Raw genomic sequence first — 19,004 nt, forward strand, 5'->3', positions numbered from 1 at the left:
ACATACAATTGTACATTAAACAAATTAATGAAACAAAGAAGCACATTTATGCATTGAATTCCAATTATGATTAATTAGTTCCACATTTAAGTTATTATTTAAATATTCAAATAAGAAGGTCCTGGTTTCGATTCCCGGGCGCGGGGTCTTTCTATGTGGGGTTTGCATGTTCTTCCCGTGATTGCGTGGGTTCCCTCCGTGTACTCTGGCGTCCTCCCACCTCCAAAGACATGCACCTGGGACTGGGGATAGGTTGATTGGCAACACTAAATAGTGTGTGAGTGTTTTCTGTCTATTTGTGTTGGCCCTGTGATGAGGTGGCAACTTGTCCAGGGTGTACCCCGCCTTCCGCCTTAGTGCAGCTGAGATAGGGTCCAGCACCCCCCGTGACCCCGAGAGGGACAATCGGTAGAAAATAGATGGATGGATGGATTTGTTAATCTATTTTTGTCTCATTCGACCCTCCTTAGAAACACAACTGCTGTCAAAGTGTAGTGTGTGCCAAAACCACAGGGGGCACTGTAGACTCTTAAGTGTAAAATACTTTTAGGCAATCAGGAGACTAAGTCCCAAAGAAGAACGTTTGTGATGAATTGTCATTGAAGTATGTTGATAAACAATATTAAGTCAAATAATAAGCGATATAAACGTATTCAACTACATTATATTCCATGATTTGTATTAAGAAGAAAAAGTGTCCATTTCCTATTCTGTAAGTTTTAACATTAGTGTTTGGCATGCTGTAACTATTTATACAATGCTAAAATGATCGTTTTGTGATGTAAGATGTTAGTTTTAAGTATTTACTTTCATTAGCTTGACTTATTTAAATCTTCTGTTTGTCCATTTGAGTTTAGCAACCAATCTAATAGAGCAAGAGGAGGAAGTCTAATATGAATAACTGTTTGTTTTTTTTAAACATTTCTTATTTTAACAAAACAACATCAGGAATACATTTGGTATACTGAAAGGGATATAACTGCACTTTTTTGGTGATTTTGCCTATCATTCACAATCATTAAGAACACACATGTTTGTCTTTTTTTTATTTCTAAACATTAAATAAATGCTATCAAAAGTCTGCTCACAATGGAGCCTATGGTAGTCGCTCTATTCTGCCTGTAAAGTATTAAGAAAACATCCAAACACCTCCATTAAGGTTTTATATACATGATGTAAGTTAATATATAATGTAGTAACAGGCACATTTATAATAACATTTAATATTTACGTATTTTGATCATTTTAGGCATACACAGTAAATTAGTTTAAAAAATGTATCACATCTTCGACGACATCACTGATTACTCTCTGCAGACTTCATGAGAGCCAACAAACATAATAAAATATCACTTACTGTACAAGGTCTGCGGTCATTGGGATGCCGACTGCTTGGATGTTCATATATTCCCATTTAGATGAAGAATGACTCATAATTCTTGCGAAGAAAAAAGGGGGGTGAAACCAAGCATCATTTTGTGTCATTCTCGCCATTACCGGGTCTTAATTGGATGCCAAAGTGTACCAACTTGTCGGATTACGTCCTCATCCTTCTACTATCAAGATGGGAGGCATGATTTATGTTCTAGAATAAACTTTCACGAGCTGCGACACGAGAAGGCAGATCACCAGCCAACGATGTCAACATAGACACACAAGCTCGTGATCACGGCGCTGCTATAAATAGTTTGTCTGCGTTAGCGCTTATAATAACAATGTCATTTATACTTGGTTAATATTTCACTAATACTTGGTTAATATTCAAGTCGCAAAATGCGCTTTTTGAATGGTTATTTATTGGATTTTATAGGCGGCCATTGGCTCCATTGTAAACTGCCCTCCATTTACGTTTATTTACGAGTTAGAATGCTTTAAAAAAAAATCCATCCGTCGTCTTGTTTTTCATAAGAATTGGGAAAAATAGGCAAAATTAAAAAAAAAGGTGCAGTTCCCCTTTAAGAAATTACAAGCAATACTAAAAAAATAATAAATTACACTGGAAATTCACAGGAGCAAATCCTACAGGAGATTGTTGTGCGTGTAATATCTAATATCTGACAGTACAGTATTTACAAGTTATCTATTCTGGTGTAACATGTTACAACAGAAAACCACATTCCTGTCTCTGCATACCGCAAAACGATTTTGCGTAAGGAGCATTAGTGTTGTATTAGATTCTATTTGTAATGTTGTGAGCAGGCCAAAAGGCCGACCAGAAAGCACACACCGAGATGGAAGCTGTAGCGGGGATTCTTTGTCTGATGGACCATAACATGAGTAAATGAAACCACACGCAGGTCATGAATGTCTCTTGTTTAGCTCATCGTAATCATCTCATATTTGTCCTTCAGGCTGCAGTCCTCGTCCTCCTCGTCTTCCTCCTCCTCCTCATCCCCCTCCTCCTCACGGGGCTTCTCGGGCTCGTCGCGGTGGTGGTGAAGCTCGATGAGCAGGTAGTACAAAACCGCTGCGACCACGCCCCCCACCATGGGCCCCGCCACTGGGATCCACCACCAGTAGCCTGCCGTGCTGCACGGAGTGGAAAATAATTGTGAGGTGATACTTTGGCCACAGCGATGGAAGCACTGTTGGACCAACAAAAACAATTGACCGTGCCTGGTGAGTGCGCGTGACTTTATATAACGAGCCGGTAAGTCTTGATAGGCATGTTTCCTAATCGTTTATTTCAATCAATATTTTCTCTCGCCAACTACTACCTCACATGCCGTTGTTGGTTGGTATTGAATCCCCTCTTGATATGTGCTTTTGAAAAGGCAAGTCAAGTTTACAGTTCACTATCAATCATTTTCAAATTGATATTATCATAAATCAAAGTACATTTCTATATTTTTTTCACTTGTATGTTTTATCTATGCTGTAAATAGTCCATAATGTTTGCACTACAAAAGGAGCTGCTTCAATCTATTGTACATGTGTATCGTGACAATAAAAAGCATTCTAGTTTTCTATTCTACATGCAATGGCAAGTTTACATGAAGGCAAATAGGATGCAATTACTTGATGCAATTGCCAAAATAACGCATTCAAATGTAAGTTTTAAGGTACATTTCAGAGGTACAAAAAAACGTCTTAAATTTTCAAATGTTTTAAAATTTCCTTATTTTATTCAATTTTCGTTTTAAAAAAAAAAATATATATATATTTTTGATTTTCAAATATATTAGTTGTAGTTTTTTTCTGTTGCCAACTCTCCCTGTCCTTTCTTTGCTGTGTGGGCCAACCTCTGATCCTAGTAGCCGAGACACAGCATATTGAATGTGCCAAGCAACAAACATGACAAGACCAGAAGAAAAGCCCTATATCAGGGGTGTCCAAACTTTTTCCACTGAGGGCCGCACACCGAAAAATCTAAGCAAGCGGGGGCCATTTTGATATTTTTTATTTGAAAAACCAATACAATATATGTATAAAAAAGATACATTTAGGCCTCCACTCAGACTTGATCCCGGGGACCCCAAAAGGTTTTGGTCAAAAAAAATATTACAAATGTGTCATTATTTAGTATTATTATTATTATTATTATTCAAGGTTTAAATCTCTAGATCAACATTAGGTCTATCTGTCAATATAACGCTTTTAAAGATTTAAGTTGTATGCCATTTTTGTCAAAGAAAACCGTGTTTTTTTATGGAAAAAAACACAAAATATGCAATATTTTCCCCGAATAACATTTTAAAGTGGAATATTTCAGATTATATAATAATTGGAGTCTTAAAAAGGTCAATAACTCATAACAACATTGATTTTAATTCATTATTTTTTTGAGCAATGACACTTAAAAAAAAAAAAGTCCCACTAAAATTATTGGGGTTCCAAAAGGGTACTGCTCAGTAAAGTTTGAGTTTGAGTTTGAGTTTATTTCGAACATGCAGGCATACAACATCACAATTTCCAGTTTCTCTTTTCAACATGTTTGAAAAGGAGTAGGAAGAAGCAGAGCTTATTTAATCCTACCCCTTTTATATACATAACAGTTGCTAAAACTTTTTGTTCACTTCCTGTTCACTTTGTAATTCAGGTTCTTCATCACGTACACAGCTACTCCTCCTCCATTTTTGTTGGTTCTGTTGATGTAGTTTAGTTCATATCCTTCCAGATCAAAATATATTCATTTTTTATCATCAATCCATGTTTCTGTGACAGCAATCACCTTGAAGGGTTCGTATATGTGTTCCAAAAAGTTCTTAATGTTGTTGTAGTTTGCATACAAGCTTCTGCTATTAAAATGAATAATTGACAATTTATCACATTTAATGTTGCTATTATATTGATCATCTGTATAATAAAAACAATTATTACTGATTTGGGAGAAAAATGTTGTATCTGGATCTATATCATTTTCCAAATCCTGGTTTTTGTGATCTTTGTTGCAGAAATTTTTTTAGTTCCATATTTTCTTGTTCAACAATCTTTGATGTTGTTTCAATAATCTCAATGCAATCCTGAATGTAGGTCCTCTTGTTTAGTCGTCCCTTGGAACATAGTAGTGTCGATGCTGAATTTAGGTGCTTGTTTTCTGTCAGAGTCCATTATCATCGTTGTTGTGGTAGCTGTGTAAACTTTAAAAATTGTCCAGGTCCTTGATGTCATGGACAACAAATACTCTTGCTTCTGGACCTCCATTCAGCTTGATGTAGATTTTACAGTTGGCGCTCCAAGTTCCCTGGATTTTCCCCTGCTTCCTCAAGTCGCGTGCTTTCTTGGCGATTCCAGCATTACGTATTGTGAGATGCTCATTCATGTACACATTTGTTCCCTTCAGCTTCTTTCCCTGTCTCAGCAATGCCATTTTAGATTTTCTGTTTACGAGTTTCACGAGCACGACTGGAGTGGCGTTGTTGTTTCTTCCGTTTAAAAAAATAAATCCACTTTTTTAAAAAACTTTTACCACAATAGTCTCAAGATCAACTTCAGATCTATCCGTCAATTATAAGTTTTATTGTTGTTTATGTTTTTTGTTTGTTATTTTTAGGGCCCTTCTTTAAAAAACTTTGAAAAATATGCAACATTTTCCCCCCAAAATATCTCAAAGTGGAATATTTAATGTGAAGTAAATGGAGCCTTGAATAGGTCAATAATTCATAATAACATTGATTTTGATTCATTATTATTTTTTAAAGAAAGAAACAGCCTGCATGGCAGCTTTGTGTTATTAGAGTAAATAATGCAACATTTTCTTGTTACATTTCACCTGTTTGCTCATTTATACCACTTTTTATGCTTTTTATTTTTTTTTCATCGTATTTTTAGAATGTGCCGTGGGGCCGTTAAAAAATTACCTGCGGGCCGCAAATGGCCCCCGGGCCGCACTTTGGACACCCCTGCCCTATATGAATAAAAAGTCAACAATTTATAATTTTAATATTCTTGTAACATTATGGCTTTTTGTCTCAGTATTTTACAATTATATCGATTTTTTTCAATCACTTTATTTAAATCTTTTAACTGGTTTAAACGTTTCCGTTTCCTGGGTACGTCAGATAAATGGTGCAGTATTGGGATGTAACAATATGAAAATGTCATATCATGATTATCGTGATCAAAATGACTCTGGTTATCATTATCATATTATTGTCACGCTATTGTTGAATGTGCTCAAAAGGTACATACAGTATACACACTGAAATCTTTTGAAAAAGTTTTTTTTTTAATTACTAAAATAAATGGGCACAGTTAGAAAAGCCAGTATTTTATATTTTTTGTGTTTCATGTGTTGTTACATGCCTGCCTCACTGATAGTGTTTAGTCTTAGAGTTCTATCTGTTTTAATGGATACGCTTTTATTGTTTTAAACATTGGTTTGTTGCTATGACACTTTATAATTGATTCAAATCTATAATTATTATTATCTATTATTTCTGGCCGGCGTTGTGGCATCCTACTCTGTTCAACAGTCCTTGAACGCATCGTAAAAACACCTCATTCTCATATTCTTCTGAGTGTAGAACGATCACTCAGTTCTAAGACAGTAGAGCTTGTAGGATCAATGTGCACAATTGAATATCTTAGTTGCTCATACAGCAATGTGTTTATATAAGTTTAGATTGGGGTTTGTCGCTTTTTAATGGGGAAAGACGTTAATGTCTCTTTTTTTCGTGTTAGCATTTATGCTCGCGAGCTGGCGCCAGTCAGTTTGTAAGTTTATCGAAGTGCAGTTATCAATCACGGTGTTTAGATGACTGTAATTTAAAAACGGTAATACTAACCTTTGGGAGTTTTTCTGCGGTTATCATTATTACAGTTTATTGTTACAACCTTGCATATTGACCTCATTAAACATGTTCCGAAACAAAACCAGACAGAACTAAATCTCAGGGCTATGTTACACAGTCACCTGAAGACCTCCATCCCCCATCCGGCCACCGCAGTGAACAGCCTGGGTCCCAGGTCCCTGGCGGGGTTCAGTGGGTAGCCACAGTTCAGACCCATGGACACGCCGATGGCCATGATGATCAGGCCGATGGCCAGTGGCTCCACACCTTTGGGGGCTCCAATGTTTCCTCCATCAATAATTGCCAGGATGCACAAAACCAACATGCCAGTACCCACCACCTGTAAGAAGAGCGCAGATAATGGTTGAACTTTTCTTGTCTCCTTCTAGTGTGCCATCTAGGTAGTTAAACACTATAGTAACAATTGATATTTATTACTTTTAGATACTCCTTAAGATTAGAAGTTGTACAAGACAGAATCCAGAATTGTCCTGAAAATTGCCCTCTGGTGGAGGAAATTTGTACAGCAAAGATAACTGTAGACATTGAAAAGGAATCTATTTCCTGTGATGTAGGAAAGTGGTACTCTTGCTTCTGTGCTAATGTTCACTTCGCACTATGGCTACGTTTACAAAAAGTGAACAGTCATAACAAAAAAGTGTACTTAAGAAAATGATCTGACATTATTGTTTAATTATTCCACTTCCATAAACATTTCATTCATGTTCTTTATTTTTTAATAATAACAGCTATCTAATTTTTGTACTTGTAAGGCAGTTTAAATGTGTTTTCCAAAGCTATCATCTGGAGTGTCATGCTATCCATAATGTAACCATAATTGTGTGGAAAATTACAGCAGTCAAGTCAAGTCAACAAATCTCATAAGACTTCAGCTCAATAAGTATATAAAGGACAGGCTTCTAACGGCAGACCGTGGTCCAAGTCAGGACCTAGAATTATTCAATCATCTAAGACCTAGATAATTGAATGATTGTAGGTCCCGCACCGTCAAAACCTAAAATACTTGGATACTTGGAAGTATTTTAGGTTTTGACGGTGCATTTTTGTCTTGACTGACACAGATTTTCTTAAAACCCAAAACCAGTGAAGTTGTCACGTTATGTAATTCGTAAATAAAAACAGAATACAATGATTTGCAAATCCTTTCCAACTTATATTCAATTGAATAGACTGCTAAGACAAGATATTTAATGTTCAAATTGAGAAACATAATCTTTTTGTGCAAGTTATTAACTTAAAATTTAATGGCAGCAACACATTGCAAAAAAGTTCGCACAGGGGCATTTTTACCACTGTGTTACATGGCCTTTCCTTTTAACAACACTCAGTAAACGTCTGGGAACTGGGAAGACCAATTTTTGAAGCTTTTCAGGTAGAATTCTTTCCCATTCTTGCTTGATGTACAGCTTAAGTTGTTCAACAACTTGTTGTGGTATTTTAGGCTTCATAATGCGCCACACATTTTCAATGGGAGACAGGTCTGGACTACAGGCAGGCCAGTCTAGTACCTGCACTCTTTTACTTCGAAGCCATACTGTTGTAACACGTGGCTTGGCATTGTCTTGCTGAAATAAGCAGGGGCGTCCATGAAAAAGACGTTGCTTGGATGGCGACATATGTTGCTCCAAAACCTGTATGTACCTTTCAGCATTAATGGTGCCTTCACAGATGTGTAAGTTACCCATGTCTTGGGCACTAATACACCCCCATACCATCACAGATGCTGGCTTTTCAACTTTGTGCCTATAACAGTCCGAATGGTTCTTTTTCTCTTTGGTCCGGAGTACACGACGTCCACAATTTCCAAAAACAATTTGAAATGTCGACTCGTCAGACCACAGAACACTTTTCCACTTTGCATCAGTCCATCTTAGATGAGCTCGGGCTCAGGTGTTATGGGTGTTGTTGATAAAGGGCTTTGGTTTTGCATAGTAGAGTTTTAACTTGCACTTACAGATGTAGCGACAAACTGTAGTTACTGATAGTGGTTTTCTGAAGTGTTCCTGAGCCCATGTGGTGATATCCTTTACACACTGATGTCGCTTTTTGATGCAGTACAGCCTGAGGGATCAAAGGTCTGTAATATCATCGCTTACGTGCAGTGATTTCTCCAGATTCTCTGAACCTTTTGATGATATTACGGACCGTAGATGGTGAAATCCCTAAATTCCTTGCAATATCTCGTTGAGGAATGTTGTTCTTAAACTGTTCCGAAAACTTGCTCAAGCATTTGTTCACAAAGTGGTGACCCTCGCCCCATCCTTGTTTGTGAATGACCCAATCATGGCACCCACCTGTTCCCAATTAGCCTGTTCACCTATGGGATGTTCCAAATAAGTGTTTGATGAGCATTCCTCAACTTTCTCAGTCTTTTTTGCCACTTGTGCCAGCTTTTTTGAAACATGTTGCAGGCATCAAATTCCAAATGACGTAATATTTGGTAAAAATAACAAAGTTTACTAGTTCAAACGTTAAGTATCTTGTCTTTGCAGTCTATTCAATTGAATATACAGTACGTTGAAAAGGATTTGTAAATCATTGTATTCTGTTTTTATTTACCATTTACACAACGTGCCAACTTCACTGGTTTTGGGTTTTGTATCACAGCAGGAAATCCACTGACCGATAACATTTGAGTTAGGCCATCCCACATGAAGCTACTCGGCAAATCAAATATGGGCATTGCAGGTGTTAAACATTGCACTTGAAAAAAAAGATATACCTGTATATATATATATATTTTATTTTTTTATTAAATAAACATAAAAAACACAAGATACACTTACAATTAGTGTACCAACCCAAAAAACCTCCCTCCCCCATTTACACTCATTCGCACAAAAGGGTTGTTTCTTTCTGTTATTAATATTTCTGGTTCCTACATTATATATCAATATAGATCAATACAGTCTGCAGGGATACAGTCCGTAAGCACACATGATTGTATTTATTTATGACAAACAAAAAATCGCTTTAACTTGCACTTACAGATGTAGCGACAAACTGTATTTAGTGACAGTGGTTTTCTGAAGTGTTCCTGAGCCCATGTGGTGATATCCTTTAGAGATTGATGTTGGTTTTTGATACAGTGCCGTCTGAGGGATCGAAGGTCACGGTCATTCAATGTTGGTTTCCGGCCATGCCGCTTATGTGGAGTGATTTCTCCAGATTCTCTGAACATTTTGATGATATTATGGACCATAGATGTTCAAATCCCTACATTTCTTGCAATTGCACTTTGAGAAACGTTGTTCTTAAACTGTTTGACTATTTGCTCACGCAGTTGTGGACAAAGGGGTGTACCTCGCCCCATCCTTTCTTGTGAAAGACTGAGCATTTTTTGGGAAGCTGTTTTTATACCCAATCATGGCACCCACCTGTTCCCAATTAGCCTGCACACCTGTGGGATGTTCCAAATAAGTGTTTGATGAGCATTCCTCAACTTCATCAGTATTTATTGCCACCTTTCCCAACTTCTTTGTCACGTGTTGCTGGCATCAAATTCTAAAGTTAATGATTATTTGCAAAAAAAAAAAAGTTTATCAGTTTGAACATCAAATATGTTGTCTTTGTAGCATATTCAACTGAATATGGGTTGAAAATGATTTGCAAATCCTTGTATTCCATTTATATTTACATCTAACACAATTTCCTAACTCATATGGAAACGGGGTTTGTAGAAAATAATCCTAATTTGACCTCTTTAAATCTGAACTGAAAGCACAGAAAATAAATGATAAATGGGTTGTACTTGTATAGCGCTTTTCTACCTTCAAGGTACTCAAAGCGCTTTGACAGTATTTCCACATTCATCCATTCACACACACATTCACACACTGATGGCGGGAGCTGCCATGCAAGGCGCTAACCAGCAGCCATCAGGAGCAAGGGTGAAGTGTCTTGCCCAAGGACACAACGGACGTGACTAGGAAGGTAGAAGGTGGGAATTGAACCCCAGTAACCAGCAACACTCCGATTGCTGGCACAGCCACTCTACCAACTTCGCCACGCAGTCTCAAATTCCAATATCATTCACTGCCCAATGCGAATTAATGTTCCCTGGGACCATCCCAGCCCAGGTTTAAAATCATGGCAGGACATTGATACAGAAGTGGATACATCTACTGTACAAGCCTAACTTAATATGTATTGCACACTAGCTCTTAACACAACTTCGACATAATTATGTATCAGACCTTTGCTTGAGGTAAAGTTCTCTCTCTTGACCTGAATTACCCCTGATCTAAAGGATGAACTCCTTGCTTTTCTTTGTATTTGTTGTTGTTGTTTGTGATGTCACCAGTGATGGCAAAGAGCAAAAGTGTGAAAACAACTGTAAAAGGAAGTGATTGCGATGTAGGAAAGTGGTAAAAACTGTTCTGGCTCCTCGGAGCTAACTAAGTTGATATGTCAACAAAAATGATAAAAGGACACCATTAGTTAGCGCTGCAACAATATAAATAAAACTGTCATTGCTCAAAAATAATAATGAATCAAAATCAATGTTATGAATTATTAACATATTCAACGCTCCGATTATTTCATATCAAATATTTCACCTTGAAATATTGTTTGGGAAAATATTAGACATCAACATATGTTTTTCCTTTTTTTTAATGCATTTTAAGTCGTAAAAAAATAAAGGCATAAATGGTCCGTCAATGGGGGCTCTCTATTCCGCCCACAAAACCCTCTAAATAACAATCCAAAACACCAAAGCTTCTGATTAAAGAAAGAAGCTTAGATTTATATTACGTTGCTTTGATTAATCGTATGAGTGTAACTAAAATAATTGATATTGATTGATAAACTGCCCGGAACTTGAAATACATGGACGTTGTTTCTGCACGGCTGCTGCAATGGAGCGCACAGGATACAAGTGGTGGGGTCAGTGCTGTGATCTGTACGGCGGAGAGAAAATTTATTTTATTTACGCAGACATGTAGAAAATGTAATCATTGTCGATGTGCTTTATTTTTATTTAGAAAAATTGTCTATTTCAAATAATTTCCCTAAAATATGAATTGAGGCTATAAAGTGTGTTTTAATCCGATAGCTTGATTAATTGAACAAACAAATGGATAGATTACTTGGTTACTAAAATAAACAATAGTAGCAGCCCTACCATTACCCCATTGCGCCAAAAGCACTTAGACTTAGACAAACTTTATTAATCCACAAGAGAAATTGTTCCACACAGTAGAGTTACAAAGGATGGAAAGTGTACGGATGGAAAGGATAATGCGGGTATAAAGTACACTAAAAATGTACCGTAGTAGAAATATAAAATACAACATATATGTAATATTTACATATTAAGTTAGGTTAAAGTACCACTGATAGTCACACACACACACACACACACACACACACACACACACACACACACACACACACACACACACACACACACACACACACACACACACACACACACTCGGTGTGGTGAAATTAACCTCTGCATTTGACCCACCCCCTTGTTCCACTCCCTGGGAGGTGAGGGGAGCAGTGAGCAGCAGCGGTGGCCACGCTCGGCAATCATTTTGGTAATGTAACCCCCAATTCCAACCCTTGATGCTGAGTGCCAAGGTAATGGGTCCCATCTTTATAGTCTTTGGTATGACTCGGCCGGGGCATTACATACAGTATACAGTATATAATACATACTGATACCTTATATTATTATATTATATTATATTTTTATTTAATATATACATTATATAACAATTACCATGTACAATACTACAGGTTTAGGTTTGGTTGATATCAGCACTTCAGTCATCAACAATTGCATCATTGGACATTGAAACAGTGTAGGTCTGACCTGGTAGGATATGTACAGCGAGCAGTGAACATAGTGAGTTCAGAAAGCATAAGAACAAGTATATACATTTGATTATTTACATTTGATTATTTACAATCCGGGGAGGTGGGATGTGGAGGGAATATTTATGCCTTTATTTTTTTACGACATAGGATGCATTACAAAATAAAATAAAAACATATGTGTTAATGTCTAATATTTTCCCAAACAATATTTCATGGTGAAATATTTGATGTGAAGAAATTTGAGCGTTGAATATGTCAATAATTCATAACATTGACTTTGATTCATTATTATTTTTGAGCAATGACAGTTTTATTTAAACTGTTGCAGCCCTAACTAATGGTGTCTTTTTATCATAACAGGATTCATTCAATAATTGACAAGCGGAGTGTAAATACAAGGACATCCGCGTTCCACTGCACATGCACAGACCAACCAGAGGTGTTCGTAACAGACTTAATGTCGGTGGGTCACGTCGGGTGGTTTGTAACACTTTTCTAGCCCCATCATGTTCTTTTTGGATCAGGGCACAGACCTAACAGACTGGAATTGGTGTTGAGTATAGATCTGACCTTCCACTGAATGCCAGGGAACGGGTCATTAAACCGCAAAAGCAAGCAAAGCAAAGGGGGTCGTTTTCAGACTAAATGGGGCGATCCATTTTGCATTAGCCACTGTTCCTAGAGAAGTTGTGGCATTTAGATCCTAAATGGGATAAAAATAAGAACAACAGTGAGAAGGAGAGGTCAGAGAAAGTTGATTTCACCTGATCGATGAATCCGCCCAGAACTGACAGGTGTCTCGCTGGGTAGGACGCAAAAATGTGACCTGTTGCATTGATCCCCGTCACCGAGAGAATCCCACTGGTAAAGTCCATGAAAGCATCTGTAAGGGGTTCATAAATAGTTGTCAATGTTCAAAGAAAACTATCTGATGGTTTGTAGTGATCACGGCTGCTCACCGTAGTACAATCCAAAGACTGCGGCAGCGCCTGCAAACGCACCCAGAAACTGAGCGATGATGTAGAAAGGAAACTTCCAGATTTTAAGTTTGCCCAGAATCACCATGGCCAGAGACACAGCAGGGTTGACGTGGCCCCCTGGGACCCAGGACAAAGCAGAGAAGGAGTGAGGGGGCGCAACAGCTGGCGTGATGGCTCCATTATTAGGGAGGCTTTCACATTCACCAGCAGGGTAGCAGAAGGGGTTTTGTTTAACTACAACAACGGCCGTAAATTACAAATACAGCATCACTGTCTTTCTTTGGGGAAAAAAACCCTCTGGGTGGTGGTGTGTGGGGGGTGGGGGGGTGCATTTACGCATGCACGTAGCCTGTGATCGATGTTTGCAGGACATTCAGCGCCCCGGGTCATGGACGACCCCGGAGAGGCCACCAAATCAATGGGCGGTACACATTAATTGACTCCTGCCAGAGAGCTGGCACCTTCCTGCATGACAGCACAGGAGCACTGATGTGGAGGAGACACACAGTCCATCACTTTATAACAATGCCAGCGTCCTGACAAACACTGTTAAATGTTTCATGTCATGGAAGTGACGGCTTTTATCACTTTGCATGCACGTTGTCCCCTGGCCTCAGTTTCATTAATGCCAGCATCGTATTTATTGATGGTCGATGACCACAGCGTGTTTATTAGGGATGTGAATTATACAGCACTTCACGATTAGATTTGATTCCGATCTTCTTCTTGGGGTGACGATTTGATTCCAAATTGATTCTCGATTCAACAGGATTCTCATATGTTATTTTGTAAAATGATTATGATAAAGCCCTTTTAAAACAGGTAACATCAGGTTATAAAAGCTCCTCTTGGCTTCAGCAAGTAAGCACAGAGATGTCGAAAAAATTTGATTTTTGAAAATAATGAATTTATTTAAAATCAAAATGAATCGCAATTTGCATGTGAATCTATTTTTTTCAGCACCCCTAATTTTTATGATTTATTATTTTTAGCAGAATAGCCACACTGTACAAAAGATCACCTATACTGTTCTTGCCTTATGGAATAAATAACTTAATGATGGCAGAAGACCACGATGTATCTCACTGGACATCCCCCAGTTGTTTATAAATCGATACTTCCGACAAATTAAAACTTTATGTAAACAATATGATATACAACACGAAATGAGGACAACATACCCTATAGGACATTTTCCATTTATTATTGTTGTACCTGTATCATGTACTTTACAATCGTGGTCAAAAGTTTACATACCCTTGTAAAGAACATAATGTCATGGCTGTCTTGAGTTTCCAATAATTTCTACAACTCTTATTTTTTGTGATAGAGTGATTGGAGCACATACTTGTTGGTCACAAAAAACATTCATGAAGTTTGGTTCTTTTATGAATTTATTATGGGTCTACTGAAAATGTGACCCAATCTGCTGGGTCAAAAGTATACATACGGCGGTTTGGCCTCAATACCCAGCAATATGTTTAGAGGAGAAAAGGTGAGGCCTTTAATCCCAGCTCAGTTACAGCTCATTTTATTACCTATTCTGTGTTATATGTGTTTTATGTTGCACGATTGCACCAAGAAAAATTCCTAGTTTGTGAACCCGTTCTCAAACAATGGCAATGAAAACTATTCTGATTCTGATTCTGATTCTGAACACCACGCCTACCGTCAAGCATGGTGGTGGTAGTATTATGCTCTGGGCCTGTTTTGCTGCCAATGGAACTGGTGCTTTACAGAGAGTAAATGGGACAATAAAAAAGGAGGATTACCTCCAAATTCTTCAGGACAACCTAAATTCATCAGCCCGGAGGTTGGGTCTTGGGCGCATTTGGTTGTTCCAACAGGACAATGACCCCAAACACACGTCAAAAGTGGTAAAGGAATGACTAAATCAGGCTAGAATGAAGGTTTTAGAATGGCCTTTCCAAAGTCCTGACTAAAACGTGTGGACAATGCTGAAGAAACAAGTCCATGTCAGAAAACCAACAAATTTAGCTGAACTTCACCAATTTTGTCAAGAGGAATGGTCAAAAATTCAAGCAGAAGCTTGTGGATGGCTACCAAAAGCGCCTTATTGCAGTGAAACCAAATATTAACATTGCTGTATGTATACTTTTGATCCAGCAGATTTGGTCACATTTTCAGTAGACCCATAATAAATTCATAAAAAAAGCAAACTTCATGAATGTTTTTTGTGACCAACAAGTATGTGCTCCAATCACTCTATCACAAAAAAATAAGAGTTGTAGAAATTATTGGAAACTCAAGACAGCCATGACATTATGTTCTTTACAAGTGCATGTAAACTTTTGACCACGACTGTATATCAAAGTACTGCACCATAAAATACAATTTTTATGAAGGAGCACTAACAGACTCACTGGCAATTTCCATCAGATTTAACATTTTAAATATGAGGATAAGAATGTCAAGATGTTCTTAGATAAGCATCCCACTGATGAGTTGGTATAATATGTACTGTGACATGAAGGCTGTTCAAAAGTTATTGAACCCTTTCTATGTGACTGTAATTTAAATGTATCTCCCCCTATTATTTATTGCAAAAGTTCTGCTTTTGCACACACATCAGGTACACATAGAAGTAGGGACTTCAAACAGTTCAAGTTGACACTTACCTGACACTCCACCCGCCACATACACGGCCATCATCAGCCCGACAGAGAAGCCGATGTGCACAGTGAGTGGCTCGCCCAAAGTGTTTCGACTGAGGACCGTCTGGGCCACCGAGCCGCAACCAAACAACTAAAACACCAAGATCCAATTCATCTATCAAAAACTTTGTGAGGATAATGACGCTCTTTTTTTATATATACTCATGTGATAATATAGGTTGGACTACACTACACTACACGGAAGAGATCCCTAATGCAATACATAGTAAAAAATGTGCTGCTGCAGTGTTTATGGATTTAATAAAAGCATTTGACACAATTAATCACAGCATCTTAATAAACAGATTAGAATCAGAGGGTTGGTCTTGAACTGAGTAAGAAGCTACTTAACCAACAGGAAGCAGTATGTGAAGATAGGAGAACACACGTCTACAGAGCTGAACATATCTTCTGGCGTACCTCGGGGATCAATACTCTATATAAATGACATTTGTAAAGTTACTAAGGACTTAAAGGCCTACTGAAACCCACTACTACCGACCACGCAGTCTGATAGTTTATATATCAATGATGAAATCTTAACATTGCAACACATGCCAATACGGCAGGGTTAGCTTACTAAAGTGCAATTTTAAATTTCCCGCAAAATATCCTGCTGAAAACGTCTCTGTATGATGACGTTTGCGCGTGACGGCATGGATTGTAGCGGACATTTTGGGACACCATTGTGGCCAGCTATTAAGTCGTCTGTTTTCATCGCAAAATTCCACAGTATTCTGGACATCTGTGTTGGTGAATCTTTTGCAATTTGTTTAATGAACAATGGAGATAGCAAAGAAGAAAGCTATAGGTGGGAAGCGGTGTATTAGCAGCCGGCTGCAGCAACACAAACACGTAGCCGGTGTTTCATTGTTTACATTCCCGAACGATGACAGTCAAGCTTTACCATTGGTTTGTGGATAACTGGGACAACAGAGACTCTTACCAGGAGGACTTTGAGTTGGATACGCGGTACCGTGAGTACGCAGCTGCGGCTTCCAAACATTCGATCGCTTGCCCGTACGTGCGTGCCGCTATGTGCATGTCACGTACGTAACTTTGGGGAAATATATGTGCTGTATGAACTTTGCGGAGGTGAACGGTACTTTGGGCTGTGGGATTGAATGTGTTGTGCGGGTGTTTGATTTGTATTGGTGGGTTATATGGACGGGAGAGGGGAGGTGTTTGTTATGCGGGATTAATTTGTGGCATATTAAATATAAGCCTGGTTGTGTTGTGGCTAATAGAGTATATATACTGTATGTCTTGTGTTTATTTACTGTTTTAGTCATTCCCAGCTGAATATCAGGTCCCACCCGCCTCTCACAGCATCTTCCCTATCTGAATCGCTTCCACTTTCCTCATCCACAAATCTTTCACCCTCGCTCAAATTAATGGGGTAATCGTCACTTTCTTGGTCCGAATAGCTCTCGCTGCTGGTGGTCATGATTGTAAACAATGTGCAGATGTGAGGAGCTCCACAACCTGTGACGTCACGCTACTTCCGGTACAGGCAAGGCTTTTTTATCAGTGACCAAAAGTTGCGAACTTTATCGTCGATTTTCTCTACTAAATCCTTTCAGCAAAAATATGGCAATATCGCGAAATGATCAAGTATGACACATAGAATGGATCTGCTATCCCCGTTTAAATAAGAAAATCTCATTTCAGTAGGCCTTTAAAGTTAGTATTATTTGCAGATGATACAACTGTGTTTTGTTCAGGAGAGAACACACAGAAGCTAATATAAATAATAACAGAATAAATTAACAAATTAAAGAGATGGTTTGACAAAAACAGACTATCTTTGAATCTCAGCAAAACTAAAATAATGCTATTTGGTAACCGTACAAGAGAAAGTCAAATAGACGGAGTAGACATTGAAAGGGTAAAAGAAAACACATTTTTGGGTGTAATAATAGATGATAAAATGAACTGGAAATCTCATGTAAAAAATACACAACATAAAGTAGCAAGAAACACGTCAATAATAAATAAAGCAAAACATGTTCTAGACCAAAAATCACTTCATATTCTCTACTGCTCACTAGTGTTACATATCTGAGTTATTGTGTAGAAATATGGGGAAACAACTACAAATGTGCGCTTCATTCACTAACTGTGTTACAAAAAAGATCAATTAGAATAATACATAATGTTGGATATAGAGAACATACAAACTCTTTATTTATTTAATCACAATTATTGAAATTCAACGATTTGGTGCATTTGCAAACAGCTAAAATGATGTACAAAGCAAACTTTAACCTGCTAGCCAAGTATGTACAACAATTCTTCTCAACAAAAGAGGAGAAATATAACCTTAGAGGAAAATCTAATTTAAAACATTAGCTTGCTCGTACAACACTTAAAACCTTTAGCATATTAGTATGTGGAATTACATTATGGAATGGATTAAGCAAAGAAATCAAACAAAGCACCAATATGATTCAGTTTAAGAGACTGTTCAAACTACACGTGTTCACAAAGTACACAGAACAAGAATTATGATGAACATCTTGAACCCTTTTTTTTCCCTTTTTTTTTTTATTGAGACAAAGATTATTTATGTATTTGATATTTGTTTACTTACTATGGTTTATTATTTATTGTTCATTGTTCTGAACAAGGAAATGGGATAAAATAGCTATGGTATGAAAAGAGGTAGGATTAAATATACTCTGCTTCTTCCTACTCCTTTTCGGGCGGGCTGCAATTGTGTGATGCATTACATTATATCGTATGCATGTTCAAAATAAACTGAAACTGAACTGAACTGAAAATATGAAGAGATTGTTATTATTTGAATACTTATTAAGCTTATTTTGCTAAATGAAAGGGCTTCAGAAATGAGAAAAAAAGTCTGCAAACTACAATTTCAATAATAAATGCGAATTCAATGTAAAACAGTCATAGGCAAAATGTAACTCACAACCAAAACGAAGGTGCCGAGGAATTCTGCCAGGAATTCCTTGAGTATTCCATGTTTGAGTGCACAGTGTTGCCTCATGCTTCTCCTGTGTGGTGTGTCCATGTATTGCTGTGTTGACTGTGATTAGACGGGCCTGATGTCCCGTTGTGTCGTCCACTTGGGATGTCATGTGACATCTCCACCTCTGCATGTGTGCAGCCATTCAGCACCAAGCATTGACCAATTGAATTTGTACAACCATCACTAAGTTTCTAGGCAGAGTCAATAGCCCGTGTTTGGTGTTTTTTCAATTGAAATGTCCCAATAATGAAGAAGCATGCGAGCACCCACGGGT

General features: G+C 37.8%; 1 protein-coding gene and 1 long non-coding RNA gene across 2 annotated transcripts in view; one reads left to right on the forward strand and one right to left on the reverse strand.

Annotated features, from left to right (window-relative positions):
* Positions 1–18,938, reverse strand: part of LOC133641931 (aquaporin-9-like) — a 19,707-nt gene extending 769 nt beyond the window's left edge. The window contains exons 1-6 of the mRNA XM_062036064.1: positions 18,671–18,938; positions 15,703–15,829; positions 13,043–13,180; positions 12,848–12,966; positions 6,356–6,573; positions 1–2,529 (exon numbers count right to left, since the gene is read on the reverse strand). The exon at positions 1–2,529 is cut by the window's left edge and continues 769 nt beyond it. Of these exons, the coding sequence (XP_061892048.1) occupies positions 2,316–2,529; positions 6,356–6,573; positions 12,848–12,966; positions 13,043–13,180; positions 15,703–15,829; positions 18,671–18,772 (918 nt within the window). The 5' untranslated portion in view covers positions 18,773–18,938 and the 3' untranslated portion in view covers positions 1–2,315. The remainder of the gene's footprint in view (positions 2,530–6,355; positions 6,574–12,847; positions 12,967–13,042; positions 13,181–15,702; positions 15,830–18,670) is intronic.
* Positions 578–2,925, forward strand: LOC133641932 (uncharacterized). The gene is made up of 3 exons (XR_009824350.1): positions 578–712; positions 2,200–2,277; positions 2,352–2,925. It is a non-coding gene; the product is annotated as an uncharacterized LOC133641932 (long non-coding RNA).
* Positions 18,939–19,004: the final 66 nt, after the last annotated feature.

Source organism: Entelurus aequoreus, linkage group LG24, assembly GCF_033978785.1.
Source record: "Entelurus aequoreus isolate RoL-2023_Sb linkage group LG24, RoL_Eaeq_v1.1, whole genome shotgun sequence".
Classification (NCBI taxonomy): domain Eukaryota; kingdom Metazoa; phylum Chordata; class Actinopteri; order Syngnathiformes; family Syngnathidae; genus Entelurus; species Entelurus aequoreus.